This window comes from Sphaerodactylus townsendi, linkage group LG04 (assembly GCF_021028975.2).
Source record: "Sphaerodactylus townsendi isolate TG3544 linkage group LG04, MPM_Stown_v2.3, whole genome shotgun sequence".
NCBI classification, from domain to species: domain Eukaryota; kingdom Metazoa; phylum Chordata; class Lepidosauria; order Squamata; family Sphaerodactylidae; genus Sphaerodactylus; species Sphaerodactylus townsendi.
In genome coordinates this window covers 912,437-927,133 of record NC_059428.1, presented here as the reverse complement: position 1 = coordinate 927,133, position 14,697 = coordinate 912,437, and the positions used below count along the sequence as shown (strand labels likewise).

At 58.4% G+C, this 14,697-nt stretch overlaps 2 protein-coding genes across 8 annotated transcripts in view; both read right to left on the bottom strand.

Annotated features, from left to right (window-relative positions):
- Window positions 1–14,697, bottom strand: part of SPTBN4 (spectrin beta, non-erythrocytic 4) — a 573,187-nt gene that overhangs the window by 259,147 nt on the left and 299,343 nt on the right. The window lies entirely within an intron of this gene.
- On the bottom strand, window positions 2,183–6,602 carry LOC125430687 (protein phosphatase 1 regulatory subunit 14A-like). The gene is made up of 5 exons (XM_048492815.1): window positions 6,475–6,602; window positions 5,864–6,308; window positions 2,896–2,976; window positions 2,784–2,813; window positions 2,183–2,539 (listed from the first exon to the last, which is right to left on the bottom strand). Exons 1-5 carry the CDS (start codon window positions 6,600–6,602, stop codon window positions 2,423–2,425), a joined length of 801 nt encoding a protein of 266 aa, XP_048348772.1. The 3' UTR covers window positions 2,183–2,422.

The window sequence follows — 14,697 nt, the reverse complement described above, 5'->3', positions numbered from 1 at the left end:
TATTTGGGTTTTGGGGGGGGTATTTTTGGTGTTTTTTTCAGCCTGCAGGGAGCGCATTTTAAAGCTAAGGCCCTGGCACCATGATTTCAGGAGGCATCATCCAGAGACTGCCCACTGATGATACCTACCTGAGTTTGGCAATGTTTGGTTCAGGGGCAGCAAGAGTTATGGACCCCCCCTCAAATGGAATGCCCCCCATCCCCACTGGTTTTCAATGGAAGCTAACAGGAGATGGGGGGCTGCAACCCATTTGGGGGTCCATAACTTTGGTTTCCCTGAACATAACTTCTTCACCAAACTTGGGTGGCATCAAAGCAAGAATAGTTACCAGATGATACCCTGAAATGTTGTTGGTGTCACTAGCTTTAAAAATACATCCCTTCAGGCACCCCAAGAAATTATGCCCAAGATTCTTTGTTTTTTTTGCAGTGACTTTGCTCCATTGTAGCTAATGAGAATTTCTGAGGCAGGCTGCACATTTTTTTTGAAGATAGAGGTGCCAGACTTTCAAGGTGACTCCAAAGAGGTTCCTTGGAGTAATAGCATCCAATCTTGGTGAGCTTTAGCTTCTGGAGTGGGGGGGGGGGGGGTTGAGGGAGTTTTGGGAGAAATCAGCCCCCAGGCCTTCATGTGGAGAAGGGGGGAAACAAAAAAAGCCTTTTGGGGGGCCCAAAAATTTAACCCCCAGAAGAAAAGGGCTCCAAACCTGGATGCCTGGCCATTACCAGGAGGGCCTTCCTAGAGCCACCTCTGGAAAGGATCTGGTGCCCTCTATCTTCAAAAAAATGTGCAGCCTGCCTACACACTCGGAAATTCCCCATTGGCTACAATGGAGTAAAGTCACTGCAAAACAAAGAATCTTGGGCAAATTTCTTGCAGGGTGCCTGGAAGGGTGTATTTTTTAAAGCTAGTGACACCCAAAATTTCCGGGTATCATTCTGGTAACTATTCTTAGGATGCCACCCAAGATTTGGTGAAGTTATGTTCGAAACCAAAGTTTATGGTCCCTCAAATGGGTAGAACCCCCATCTCCTGTTAAGCTTCCATTAGAAAACAATGGGGATGGGGCATCCCCCATTTGGGGGGGGTCCATAACTTTGGCACCCCTAAACCAAACATCACCAAATTTGGGTGGTATCATCAGGACAGTATCTGGATGATACCCTGAAATTTTGGTGCCGATAGCCTTAAAAATGCGCCCCCTGCAGGCCGGAACGTGAAAAAACACTTAAAAAATTTAAAAATACACAAACGACCCTGAAATGTTGGCGCCCCCCCACGTGACCAAATGGGGGGGCGCCCGGGGACATAGGGTACCCCCTGTCCCTAGGCAGGAACGCCACTGTTTACTGGTGATGGCCACTAACCTGGATAGCTTTAAAAGGGGCTTGGACAGATTTATGGAGAAGTCAGTGTATGGCTGCCAATCTTGATCTTCCTTCATCTGAGATTGCAAACGCCTTAGCAGACCAGGTGCTTGGGAGCAGCAGCAGCAGGCCATTGCTTTCACATCCTGCACGTGAGCTCCCAAAGGCACCTGGTGGGCCACTGTGAGTAGCAGAGTGCTGGACTAGATTGGTGTGATCCAACAAGCTCTTTCTTATGTTCTTAGTCATTCATTCCAGACTGTCAACAGGGCACAGGGGGAGGGGTCCGCTGCTGCCACTCAGAAGCAGGACCAGCCACCAGTCAGGTTGGGGCCTCTCTGTGTGGGAACACAGGGAGGGGTCCTCCAGCTAAGGGCGGTTCTGGCAGACCCAGCTCCAAGACTGCTGAAGGGAGGGTGAACAGCAGCTGGAAGCTCAGCCAGGCAGGAAACAGAGAACTTCAGTACAACCAGGCCTATGGACATGCAGTATTATTGGGGGACGGCAGCAAAAGGGAGCAAGCAGCAAGCCAGGTATGTGTGGGGGGGGGGGGCGGGGAGAATGTTCCAGCAAGCCCTATTCAGCAATGAAGTTTGGGTCAGGAGCATGAAATCCACCAAGAAGCACAGCCGGCTAGTGTGGAGCAGACTGACTTGAGGAATCACCATTTTGGACAGGGATGCAAGAGGCCGTGGCAGGTAGGGATCATTCCACTGAGAATCTAAAGAAATGCTACAGTAGCCTACAATGGGGTGGCCAAGGTGACTCCTACTTGCCCCCCACCCCCCAAACTGCACAATTGAGCAAAGAGGAGAAACAACTGAGCAATTTTATTACAGGGTAACATTGCACAAAGATCATGTCTTACTGTACAGAGCTTTATACAAAATGTGAAGCATGTTTGGAAAGGCTGATGGGCCCAAGCTATGTGCAGGAGAGACAGGGGTGGTGGTGGTAGCTGGGGGCCTTCACTCCCCACCTTTGGCTGGGTGGCCAGGTCCCCCTGGCTTCTGCAGCAACTCTTCCCTGAGCATCTTTGCTCTCCCCCTCCTCGCCTACTCATGGCTTTGCAAGCCCTGTGCCAAGGCCTCCCGGGCATTGGGGCTCGTACGCCGAAGGACGTGCTCTGTCCGGAGGCCTTGCAACTTCTGAAGCAGCTCCTTGATGAAGCCCTGCAGTGGGAGACAAAAAGTAAGTCTTGCCTGCTCTGATACTGGGCCCAAAGTCAGGTCCGAGAGGCCCATGGGAGCAGTGCCCCTCTTCCCAACTCCCCAGAGTGATGGGAGGCCAGGACATGCCACAAGCTGGAGCAGGTGAGTCAGACCACAGAAGGGGGCTTGAAAGGACATTTGGGGGGGGGGGAACCAGCCACCCTCTGCCTCACATCACAGGAGATGCTCACAGAGTGACGCCCACCTCTGCGTTGCCACATGACTCCAGAAGGCCCTGGAAGGAGACAAGAATCAAAGGCTGGCCCAGTGCCCTGGGGGCATCCTGGGGGAGCAGACAGCCAGGAGCAGACACCCACCTGCAGTTTGGTGGCCCTCTCCTCATCTGTGGCCATCTCCAGGAGATCATCAATGTTTACTTCATCTGGCATCTCTGTTTCCTGCAACCAGAGTGGGGTGGGGGGGTCATTCTGGCCTTCTCTCTCCAGGCCACAGTTCCAAGGGGCTGCCCAGGGCAAGCAAAGTCACCCTCAGGGAGACTTGGCACATGCCAATCCTCGCTCCCACAGCCCTCACCGTCAGGAAACCCTTCAGGCTCAGAGAAATGTGTTTGCAGAAAAAAGGTTTTTCACTTGGAAGTGAAAATGAAGTGCCCGCCCGATTGCCCCTTTGGTGTTGCTGCCAGCTCTGCCCTGATCTCCCCCAGCCAACCAGCCAGCCAGGTGGGCACATCCCAGCCGTGGCTGCAGAGGCTTCTGAACACACTCGAAGCGGCCTTTGACGGAACGATCCCCCAAAGTCAGAACCCCCCAAGGCCAGCAGCAGCAGCAGCAGCAGCTCTCTTCCCCGGCCCTTCCCGCCTGATGCTTTTAAATGGAGATGCTGGGAACTGAACGGGGGACCTCTTGCAAGCCCAGCCACGGCTGCTCTCCACATACACAGCTGCCTCGTGCTGAACTGGACAACTGGGGTCCACCGGAGCCAGGACGGCGGTCTCCTCAGAGGGGCCGTGGCACCCCAGGGCCTCCCCATCACCTCACGCCTGCCCCTTCTTCCTGGGGTGGAGCCTGGGACGCTCAGCCATGACCCTGCCCCTCTTCTGCAACCCCTGGACATGTGTGCGCATCCAGGGTCACGCGCTGAGATTGTGCCAGCAACCAGCATTAGAAGCAAAAGGTACCAAAAGCATCTGTCAGAAGGGACCCCCCGCCCCCGCTTGCACCACACGAGCACCTACTCCCTGCCTTCTCTTTTGCTTATAAAAGGCCTTGCTCAGCATCAGCCCCAGACTGCTCCAATTACAGCGAGGCTGGGTGGCGGGGGGGGGGGGGGGGGGGCTCCCCCCCCCCCGGAGGACAACCCGGGGGGGGGGGGGGGGGGGGGGGGGGGGGGGGGAGATCTCCCTCCACGGCAGACGAACTCTGAAGGGTGAGGAGGGGTCTGCAGGGTCTGCAATGGGAAAGGGAGTCAACTGGTATTCCCAGTTCTGATATTGCTTCCGGAGGAATCCACCACTCTGAAAGTCCAGTGGGGGGATAGGGGCCAGAATCTGCCCCAGACAAGACTCTTCCTTTGTCCCCACATAGGCCAGGCAGTCGAAGCCAGCTCCTCAGTCAGACTCCCCAGGGATGCAACAAAGGCTTTCCTTTCATGGCCGGGTTGAGGCGCTTCTTCTCCAGATCAGCCCCTCCCTTGGCACGAGGAAGCCATTCCGGGGCAGGAGGGGGGAGAGGCAGCAGGCGAGATAATGGGTTGCTCGGCAGCCAGAAAGGCACCCCCCCCAACTATAAAGAGGGCTGCTTCTCTCCCGCCTTCCTTTCAAGAAGTCTATCACTCCAAATGCCCCCCCTTGCTTGGGAATGGTACGGCTCAAAACAGGCACCCCTTTCCATCAACATCCATCTCCGTGGAGAGAAACAAACCTGCATGTGCAGAGGCAGTCTAGACCACCAAAGCCTGGGAGCCTGGAGGGCCCACGCCTGCCTTCGGCCTGCTCATGAGCTCTTGGGGTGGGGTGGGGTGGGGGTCCAGCTGGCTAGTGGGCCTCTGGGGTGAGTCAGCAGGGCAACTGCAGGGGGCAAATGAAGGCCCTTGGAAAACCAGCCCTGCTGCACATGACAGCTACGGACTCAAGGATGCGCTCTGGAAAGGGGGCAGGGAGGGAAATTGGGGGTCCCAAACAGAATGAGTGCGGTTCTAGAACATAGGTGGGCCGTTCTGGCACAACAAAGGAACAGGAGCCATGTGGCACTCTAAAGATTAGGGAGTTTTGCTTGGGCACAGACTGGAACCTGTTTGTCAGATTGGGAGCACTTTAATTCTGCCCAGGATTAAAGGCAAAGTAGTGGGGGGACCTCAGATGAGGGGGGCGGGGCCAGAGCTAGGAGAAATTGGGTGGGGGGCAAGCATACGCCTTGTGTCCCTGTACCCCCCCACACACACCCTTGGCGCTACGCCACGGGGGGAGGGGAGAGATGAACTCCTGCAAGGAAGCACCAGTTGCAGCCATGACCTGCAGCCCAAGCAGCAGGAAACGGGGGCAGAGACCCCCGTTGCTGGGGTTTCCCTTCCGCAGCTCCTTCCCTGTGGGAGTTCACCTGCACCTGTCCTGGTGCCACGCTCAGGAGCCAAGGCCAGACCTTCCAGCCCTGGAGGTGAATAGGCCAAGGAGACTGCCCCCTCCAGCCCCACCCGGCCCAATGGGCCTGCTGTTTCCAGCCTGGGTTCTTCTGCACACCATTCATCAGGCAGGAGGTCTCCACCAGCCCCAAAGCGACCTCTGCCAGGGTCTCCTGAGACAAAAGGAAATAAGTGAAGGGGGGGGGGGGAAGCTGAGGGGACCAATCACAGGACCAGACAGGTCTTTAACGGCCCTCACAACAGCCTCCCCTCCAGGCCACCTGCCAGATGCTCTTACCCCAGAGAGCAGACGGCAGCCCCTGACCCCTGGGCCTCACGAGGGAGACAAGGCAGGAGCTGCCCCCAGGCACCATCAGCCCCTTCCCCGCTGAGGTCAGCGGCAGGCCGCGGAGGCGACCGCTCCCTCCAGGAAGCCTCGGCCCCTCTGCTGCTGCCTCTGCCGCCGCAGGGGAAACCCGAGGGCGCCTCCTCTCCGCCACCGCCGCCCCACATCTGCCCGGGTTGGCCAGACCTCCTGCTCCCACCCGGAGGGCGGAGGAGCCTCACTTGGCTATGGACGGAGCACAGAGGGTCGTCTCCGTGGGCGCCGCGACAGGGGAGAGAGACAGCAAAGAGGGCCGAGAGGAAACAAAGCCGCCCCCCCCCCCAGCTGCGCTCCCCGCCCGCCCGCCCGTCCGCCCGCCTCACCCTGCCCCGGTAGAGGTCCTCCAGGCGCCCGTCGATCCACTTCTCCGTATCGAGGCGCCGCTGCAACTCCCGGCGGTCGTACTTGACGGTGACTCGCGCTTGGCGCCGCTGGATCCCCGGGCTGGGCGTCCGCTCCGCTCGGGTCATCCCCGGAGAGAGCTCGCCGGAGCGCGCCGGAGACGCCCGGCCCAGCCGCCTCCCCACGCGGTGCGCAGCCATCTCAGCCCCGACCCGACGAGGCGCCGGGCGGCCCCGCCGCCCTTTTAGCGGCCCCGAGCAGGGGGCGGACCCCGGCAGGCAGGCGCCCCGCCCCCCGCCAGGCTGCTCCGGAGCGCCACCTCGCGGGAGCCCCGGCCCGCCCGCCCCCCCGCCCCCCTTCCTTCCTGGGCTCTCGGCCGAGGGGAAGGAAGCCCGCCGCCCCCTGCCCCCGTCCTCCCGCGGATACCTGCCGAGAGCCGGGCCCGCTGCTCTTCACCCCTGCAGGACAGGCGGCGGCCGCCCTTCCTTCCCCGGCCGCCGGAGGCTCCGCCAGAAAGGCGGCCAGGGCGGCGCGCAGGGGCCAACCTCCGGGGCGGGCAGAGAGAGGCAAGTGCGGCAGGAGCCCCCCGCACCTGGGCCGAGGCCGCCGCCGCACCGCCCCTTGTGACGCGCGGCGCGGCGATTGGCGGGGGCGGCTCACCTGCCGAGGTCGAGGCCGCGCCCCTGGCTCGCCCCGCACTTCGCTCCCGGAGGCGGCCATGGGCGGTGGGGCCTCGCTCGGACTCTCGGCGGAGCTGCTGCTGCTGCTGCTCTTGGCGGCGGGGGGCGCGGCGGGGGCCACTCTCAGATGAAGGAGAAGGCTGCCAGGCCCGAGCAGGGGTTCACAGGGGACCGCGGGGAGGAAGGAGGCAGCGGGCGCAGCGCTGAAGGGCCAGTTAGCGGCGGGAGTCTGCTGGTGTCGAGGTGGGGGCGCGAAGGGATCTCTCGCCGTCCTTTGGAGCGCGGTCGGTCCCCTCTGGCGCTGGCCCAGCAACAGGGCAACCTCATCCCTGCTGTTGGGTTGGGCAGCCCGGCCGAAACCGGTTGGGCCTGTTGGGGGGGGGGGGCTCTCCTTCCTGAGTCACCTGGCCCGGCCGCGCTTCCTCCTCCGCCCAGCGCCGGGGGCAGAACCCGCCTCTGCCCCACAGCCGGCCTCTGCGGAGCGAAAGGCTCGGAAATGCAGCCGGGCCAGCTTCCACGGGGAGGTCCAGCAGTCGCTGTGCGGGAAAACTGCCCCCCCCCCCGAAAGGCCCTCTCTTCGAGGCATCAGGAAGCTGCTGTGCAGGCGGTCCCTAGAAAACAGTCCCCAAAGAGGAATCTTGTTGAAGACTTTGGAAAAGCCCCCTCCCCTCTCAAAAAAATTGTCCACGTTTAAAATACACTGGAGATTTTATAGGCACATGCGTGTTCAGCACAAAGCTGCGATCCTTCCGTTAACAGCATGTGGTAGTGGTTAAGAGCAGGTGAACTCTAACTTGAAGGAGGTAGGTAAGGGGGGGTCTTGGGTTCAAACCCCCTCATTACATGTCCAAAGCTCCGCCCCGTTGTTGGTTTTTTGTAATTTTTAGTGTTTTTTTCCAGTTTTTGGCCTGCAGGGGCGCAGTTTTTAGGCTAGCGGCACCAAAATTTCAGGAACTTTTTGGGGGACTCTCCTGATAATTCTACCCAAGTTTGGTGAAGTCTGGTTCAGGGGGTCAAAAGTTATGGTCTCTCAAAGGGGGTGCTCCATCCCCCATTGTTTCCAATGGGAGCTAATAGAAGATGGGGTTCCCTTTGAGAGTCCATAGCTTTTTGAGGGTTTTTTTCATCTTCTATCAGCTCCCATTGGAAACAATGGGGGATGGAGCACCCCCTTTGAGGGACCATAACTTTGGACCCCCTAGACCAAACTTCACCAAAACTGGGAGGTATCATCAGGAGGGTCACTTACTGATACCACCCAGGTTTTGTGAAGTTTGGCCAAGGGGGTCCAAAGCTATGAACTCCCAAAGGGGGTGCCCCATCCCCCATTGTTTCCAATGAGAGCTAATAGCAGATGGGGGCTACACCTTTGAGGGTCCATAACATTGGACCCCCTGAACCAAACTTCACCAAACCTGGGTGGTATCATTAGGAAAGTCTTCTAAAGATACCCTGAAAGTTTGGTGCTGCTAGCTTAACACCCCTGACAGCAGGCACCCCCCAAATTTCCCCAGATTCTCCTTTTAAATCCACCCCCTTCGGCATGGATTTAAGGTCCCCAGTTTGAACACTGAAAGTGATGCTCACTGAATTGTCGAAGGCTTTCACGGCTGGAGTCACTGAGGTGCTGTGTGGTTTCTGAGCTGTATGGCCGTGTTCTAGCAGTATTCTCTCCTGACGTTTCCCCTGCATCTGTGGCTGGCATCTTCAGAGGATGCAGATGAAACGTCAGGAGAGAATGCTGCGAGAACACGGCCACACAGCCCAGACACCACACAGCACCTCAGAAAGTGATGTTGCTTCAGGGTGGGGGAGAATCCACCCCAAAACAGCATCACTTTCAATGTTGTGTTAACTGGGGACCCCAGATTCTCCCTTTAAGGTGGATTTAAAAGGAGAATGTGGGCTCTCTAGTTTAAACACCATTGAAAGTGATGCTGTTTGGGGGTGGATTCCAGATCACAGTGGCCGCCCATGGGGGGGACTCAGATTTTGCACCGGGCTCCATTTTCCCTAGCTACGCCTCTGCCCAGAGGGGGGGGCAGAAGGGGCTGCCAGCTGCGAGCCCAGTTGGGGGAGGGTGGGGGAGGGCGGGGCAGGGGAGTCTGCCATCCCCCACCTCAGACAGCTGCTTTAATAAGCACTAAGACAGGGGTGGGGCTTGGGGAGGTGTGGCCACGCCCCCGGGGGTGAGTGGGGGCGTGGCCACACCCCCAACCCCCCCCCAAAAATCTATACCTACGTCCCTGTTTGATTCACACTTGAAGTGACCTTGGGCCGGTCACAGTTCTTTAGTGCTCTTTCAGCCCCACCTGCCCCTCTCATGGTGTCTGTTGTGGGGAAAGGAAGGAAAAGGGGCCATGCTGACAGAGGCTGATGGGAATTGTAGTTCCTGAACATCTGGAGAGCCGCAGGTTCCCTACCCCTGGTCTAACCACTACACCATGCTGCCTCTCTCAGGCTGTGCTGCTGCCTTTGCAGTGGGCACTGAACTCCTCTGAATGGGAGGATTTATGCAGATGGGAATTGACTGCTGCACTGACCCCCCCCCCCAGCTCCTGGGTGATGTCGGGGGTGGGGGGTTGGGGGTTAACCACCTTCTGAGGCATTGTTTCCAGGGCTGGCTTGGCAGATGTCGCCTCTGCGATGGGGATTCTGGTCATGGCTGTTCTGAGGGCCAAAGAGAGCTCCTTTCTTTGGTGAAGGAGCCCAGGACTGCCTCGCTTAGCTCCGTGCCTGTGTGCTTTCAGATGACTGTCGCTTGCCCTACGTGGTTGGCAAGTGCAGGGCTGCCTTTCCCAGGTGGTGGTACAATGCCACGAGCCAGACATGCCAGAACTTCATCTTTGGGGGCTGCGGAGGCAACTCCAATAACTTCCTGTCAAAGACGGAGTGCTTTCGGGCGTGTGCCACAGGTGAGAGCAACTGTTGAGAGTCTCCCTTCCTGCAGAAAGTTGCCCAAGCACAAGGCTGCCATGTTTATATTGCCGCCGCCCTGGCTCTGGCTGGGCTCTGTGGGATGTTCCCAGCTGGTACTCATTGTACTGCCGGCCTGGCACTGAGGAGGTCTCATGTTGGCAGACTCCTGCAGTTCAATTAAAACTCAGTTCTTTCATTTAGCAGAGCTGTATCCGAAGGACATGGAATCCAAACAGCGTGAAGTGACAATAAAATCTAAGCCCAATACAGATGCCCCCTATGGATTCCGAAATGCGGGGTGGGGGTTACATATTTCCTTGAGGCAAGAAGTTCCAAGGCTCATTTTTCTGCGACTTTTAATTACCTCTGCCCCAGCTTGGATTCTTTTCCCACCTGACCTTCAAGACACCTGGGATATCTTCCTCTCTAACTGGGGCTTCGTTCCGCACACTTGGAGTCCTTGAATCTCCCATCTAGTGACTACTAATGCAACTATGATTTGGAGACAGACCCATGGGTCAGAACTGGGCCGCGTTGAGGCATCTCTGCATGTGCCAGCCTGATTCAGGGCTTCTGTTGACTTTTAGGTGGAGAAGAGAAGATGACCAGGACCCCACTGACCAGCCAGGGTGCGGCCCAAGGGCCTGCCACAGAAGGTAAAGGCTCCACTCAACTGGCCAGAGGGACCTCAGGGCTTTGCCTGTTTGTTGAAGGGTGCAGGCCCTTTCCTTGCCAACCTCTTGCTGGATTGGCTTCTTGGTGGCTGTGGCCTTGAGCCAGGCAGAGGCTTGGGAGGGCAGCCTCTTTGTCCCCCAAGCGCCTGCCTGCCCTCCTGGGGGCAAGCCTGAAGCTGTTCCCAAGCAGAGAAAGTGGCTCGAGCGGGCTGGGCAGCCAGGCTTGGTGTCCATAGCGCTCCCCTGACCTGCTCTGTGCTCTCTTCTACCAGCTATGCCCACATCTAGGCACCGCCACCAACAGGCAGAAAAGATGGACCGCTTCCAAGGTGATGTTTTTGTTCACTGGGGGGGGGGGGCACGCTCACAAAGCTGAGGGCAGAGAGCTGGCATTGGCAACAGCCCTCTGTGGTGTCCCTCCAGAGTACTGTGCTGCTCCGCGGGTGACGGGCCGCTGCCGTGCTTCCTTCCCCCGCTGGTTCTTCGACACGGAGACTCGGACCTGCAAGACCTTCATCTATGGGGGTTGTGGGGGCAACAGGAACAACTATCTCCTGGAAGAAGACTGCCTGAGCCAGTGTGCAGAGGGTGGTGGTAAGGAGGGGCTGCTGGTGGTGCTGTGTAGGCCCCCGAGAGCCTGCAGCCACCGTTGCCTGCAGCCTCAGAACTTGCGTGAGGCTGAGGTGGTTCCGCTTCATGGGGGGTGCAGCGGAGGGAGGAGGCGCGCAAAGCAATCCTGGTGGCGTTTCCCCTGCCCACCAGAAATCCTTGGAGAAGACTCGGCTCTTGGCCCTGCAGCTGCCAGGAAGGTCTGGTGGGTCTGGGCTCTGGTATGGACAGCAGCGCCCCCCACCCCCTTCCCGGCCCTCTGCTCACCAGCCTGCCTCGTGTTTCCTGCCACTTCTAGAGCTACTCAGCCAGCCTGGGGAGGACCCCAAGACCCACGGCCACCTCTTTCCTGACTCTGAACTGCACTCCACCAGAGGTAGGGATGGGCCAAGGCCCTTTGGCTCCTGGGTGGGGGGCAGGGACTGAGGCTTTCCCCAAGCGGCCCTTTTTCTGGGCAGAAAGGCCATGGGGCCTGTCTGAGGGAATGTGCCAATGGTGCTGGGGTGCTCAGTTGCAAACTTAGCCCCCCACGGGGAACAGCTGAGTGAGCCTCACCCGGAGGAGTTGCTTGCAGTGGGTGCAGGTCACAGCGTTGCTGCTGGTGGGGTGCGGGAGTGTCCTGCCTCTGGGGGCAGCTGCCTTCTAGGGTCAGCCTGAGGGGTGAGGGAAACCAGAGTGTGGTTGGTGGTCCAGGTCCCATAGAACAAGCTTCTGAGAGTGAGGCCTGGGTGGAGGGCCTGTCTTCCTCTCTCTGATCTGCCCCCCCCCCCCCACAGCTGTGGTCCTGGCTGTGGTGCTGGCCCTCCTGCTGGCCGCCCTGGTCCTGGTCGTCATCAAGATCTGCCGCCAGAGCCGCGAACTCTCCCTGAGCACCGTGTGGAGCACCATGGATGACAAGGAGCTCCTGATGCGCAGCGGCTACACCCTCTGAGGAGGGCACCCGGGACACTCCACAGCTGCACCTGGCTCCATGTAAATAGAAATGGTGGGGAGGAGAGGGGGCTCTCTAGCACATACTCTGTAGGAACCTGGATCATAAATCCTTGGGGATCTATCTCTTGTGTCTGGCTTTTGACTTTTTCAGCACTGTTTTGTCCAGCAAAGGGACTTGCCCCCACTGGTGTTTCCCCCCCTCCCCCACTTGCTGTGAAGGGGGAGGAAGAGTTCCAAAGGAAGCCTTCCTCTGGCCCCAGGCTCAAACCACTCCCAGGGGATGAGGGGGCTGATGGGATGTGTGTGTGTCACAGCCTAAGGTAGGCCCTGCTGGTGCTGCCGTTTATTGTGGAGAAGTCAGTCTGCCCATCTGCAAAGGAGGCTCTGCTGAGCATTGGCACAGAAAGCCCCCCAGTGTGTGAGGTGGGGAGGGGTCTTTGAATACATGGGGTCAAATTCTGAAGCTTCCTCCAGGTGCCCCTCTGAATAACCCAGCTTGGAGGCTTCTGCACTGGGGATGGGGGGAGAGGAGGAAGCCAGCCAGCCAGCATCCGGCTGTGTGCTTTTGGTCTGTTTCCTTGCCCAGCACTTGCTGCAGGGCTGGTTGGCCAAAGTTTTCACGCTGGTGCAAAATCAGCCCTGTGCTCTCCCACGCACCAAGGTCAGGGCAACCACTCCCCACTAGAGCCTCATGGCCAGGCTGGACCAGGCGCCTTTTACCTTCAGCTCCTCTTATCGTGGGAACTGCTGGGGGGGGGGGGAACCAACTTGCAGCTGCCTCTGATCCAAAACGGGGAGGAGGCCCTCAGGAAGAGGTCCTGCAGCCTCTCTCCTGGAGGCCTCTGAGTAGCAGCCCCATTTCCTGCACGACTGCTCTCGGCGCCACGGGGCCTTTCTCTCCATTCAGCCCTTCACCCCTCTTCTGGGTCCACCCTTGGAGCCTCTTCCCGCTAAGTGCCTTCTTGCCTCTGAAGGGCAGCTGGGGGGGGGGGGGGGGGGCACAAGGCGAGCTACAAAGGAGGCGTCTCCCATGTACTGGAGCCCACAGATTATGTTTGCTGCAAATGTAATTTTTATACTTTTTTAAAAAAATTGAAACTTGATTGTGTGAAACATTTATGGAATGATCATTTTAATACTGGAAGGTTTTTGAATAAACCAATTAAAACTTTCCGTGTGTTCCTGTATGAATAATCGTGTTCCCGAGAGAGAGAGGCGTGGGAGAGTCGAGAAAGCAGGACCGTTCCTCCAGGAGCATCTCAGTGAAAATAGGCGTAGGAAACGACGAGGAAGCCAGCTGGGAGACGTGGCTCTCGGAGAGGAGGGGCCCTTCTGCAGAAGCGAGGATCTGTGCCCTGACTTTTGTGGATGAAGCAGATGGAGATTGTTCACCCCCTGGGACCTATAGATGCCCATGGGGGGAGCCCCCACAGAGGGAGGCCCTGGCACGTTCCCCGTTTTTCTTTTTTGGGCAGCAGTATTCTGTGCTCTGCCTGCATGTGGTTAGCCTTCATGCATGCTGTCCACTGCTAAGTGGCACTTTGGGAGGGTGAGCGCTGATGGGGGGAGGAGCTGAGGCTGTTCAGCCACACACCTCCCCCCCCCCCATCAACTAGTGATCCTGGCAGCTGGAATCTGTTTTCTTCTCTCAATCAACCATTAGCAAGAGAAGACAGGAGCCAGGACAGACAAACGGTCCTGTCCAAGTGCAAGAAATGGGGGGCAGTCAGGGCCCCCACCCCTGGGAGCGTGCCGAGAGGGAGCAGGCTGCCTCCCAGGGCCGCCTTTTCTCTGCATGCCCAAATGGCGGCCATTTCCCCACAAGCAAGAGCCTCACAACAAGGTGGGGAGGGGGCTGCCCCTCTGGCAGCCAAGTGTCTCTTCCCTGCCCCTGTCTCCCCTGGAACCTTTGGACTCCACAAGTACTGGGACATATGGAAGTGGAACAAGAGCCACATGTTTCAGGCTGCACCTGCAGGCAGACTTGCACCTGATGCCCAAATGGTCCATCCAATGCCTGGGTCCACAGCGAAAGCGCTCCCACCAAGGCGCTGGAAGGCTGCTCGTGTGTTGTCCGGCAGGCAGGCAGGCCTTGGCTTCCTCTTTTGAAAGACTCACAGCTGCTGCCAGCCAGCACTGTGGACTCCGAGCTGCCTGCAGGTGGGTCCCACCCCCGAACAGTCCCCACCCCAAGTTCCTGTAGGCAAACTTGTCAGCACAGAACTGCCACGCCATAGAGCACAACTGGGTGGGGGTGGGGGCTCCCTCTCTAAAAGCTATGTTCAGCAGCAAGGGCTTGGGCGGAAGGGAAAATGCTGCCCCCCTCCGCCATTGAATTATATAGTTCAGGGGTCTGCAACCTGCGGCTCTCCCGATGTTCATGGACTACAATTCCCATCAGCCCCTGCCACCATGGCCAATTGGCCATGCTGATGGGATTTGTAGTCCATGAACATCGGGAGAGCCGCAGGTTGCAGACCCCTGATATAGTTGGGAGGGGCCATACAGGCCACCTGCTTAATGCAAGGTGTCATTTGCCTGCTGATGAGCCCCAAATGGTGGGACTGGAGCATCCCCTGGCGGCAGAGAGCAGCTGCAGCTGCATGCAGCGACTGGAGGCAGAGAGCGAGGGTGTGCGTGCGTGCGTGCCAACAGTCCTAGGGGAAGGCCACTCCCACCCCCTCTCGGGGCTTCCGGAGGGATGAGGCAGCGACTGGTAGGCGCGCTGGCTCTCATGAAGGGGGCCAGCCAGTAAGAGAAGAGTAGAACAGACCGTCCTGCGTGTTGCTGTTTAGTCTCTTTACAACCTCCTGGTTCATTTCCTTTATAGAGCAGCACATGCTGCCTCAGGGCAGTGGCGGCAGCGCAGGGATAGAGTCTTCCTTCCAAGGTTCTCCCCCGCCCACTACCCACACCGGCCTCTTTGTCGACCCCCAAGGCAAGTCCAGTGGCTGGAGAAGTGAAGCAGTAGGTCACCTTTGCAGACAGGCAAACGCTGCT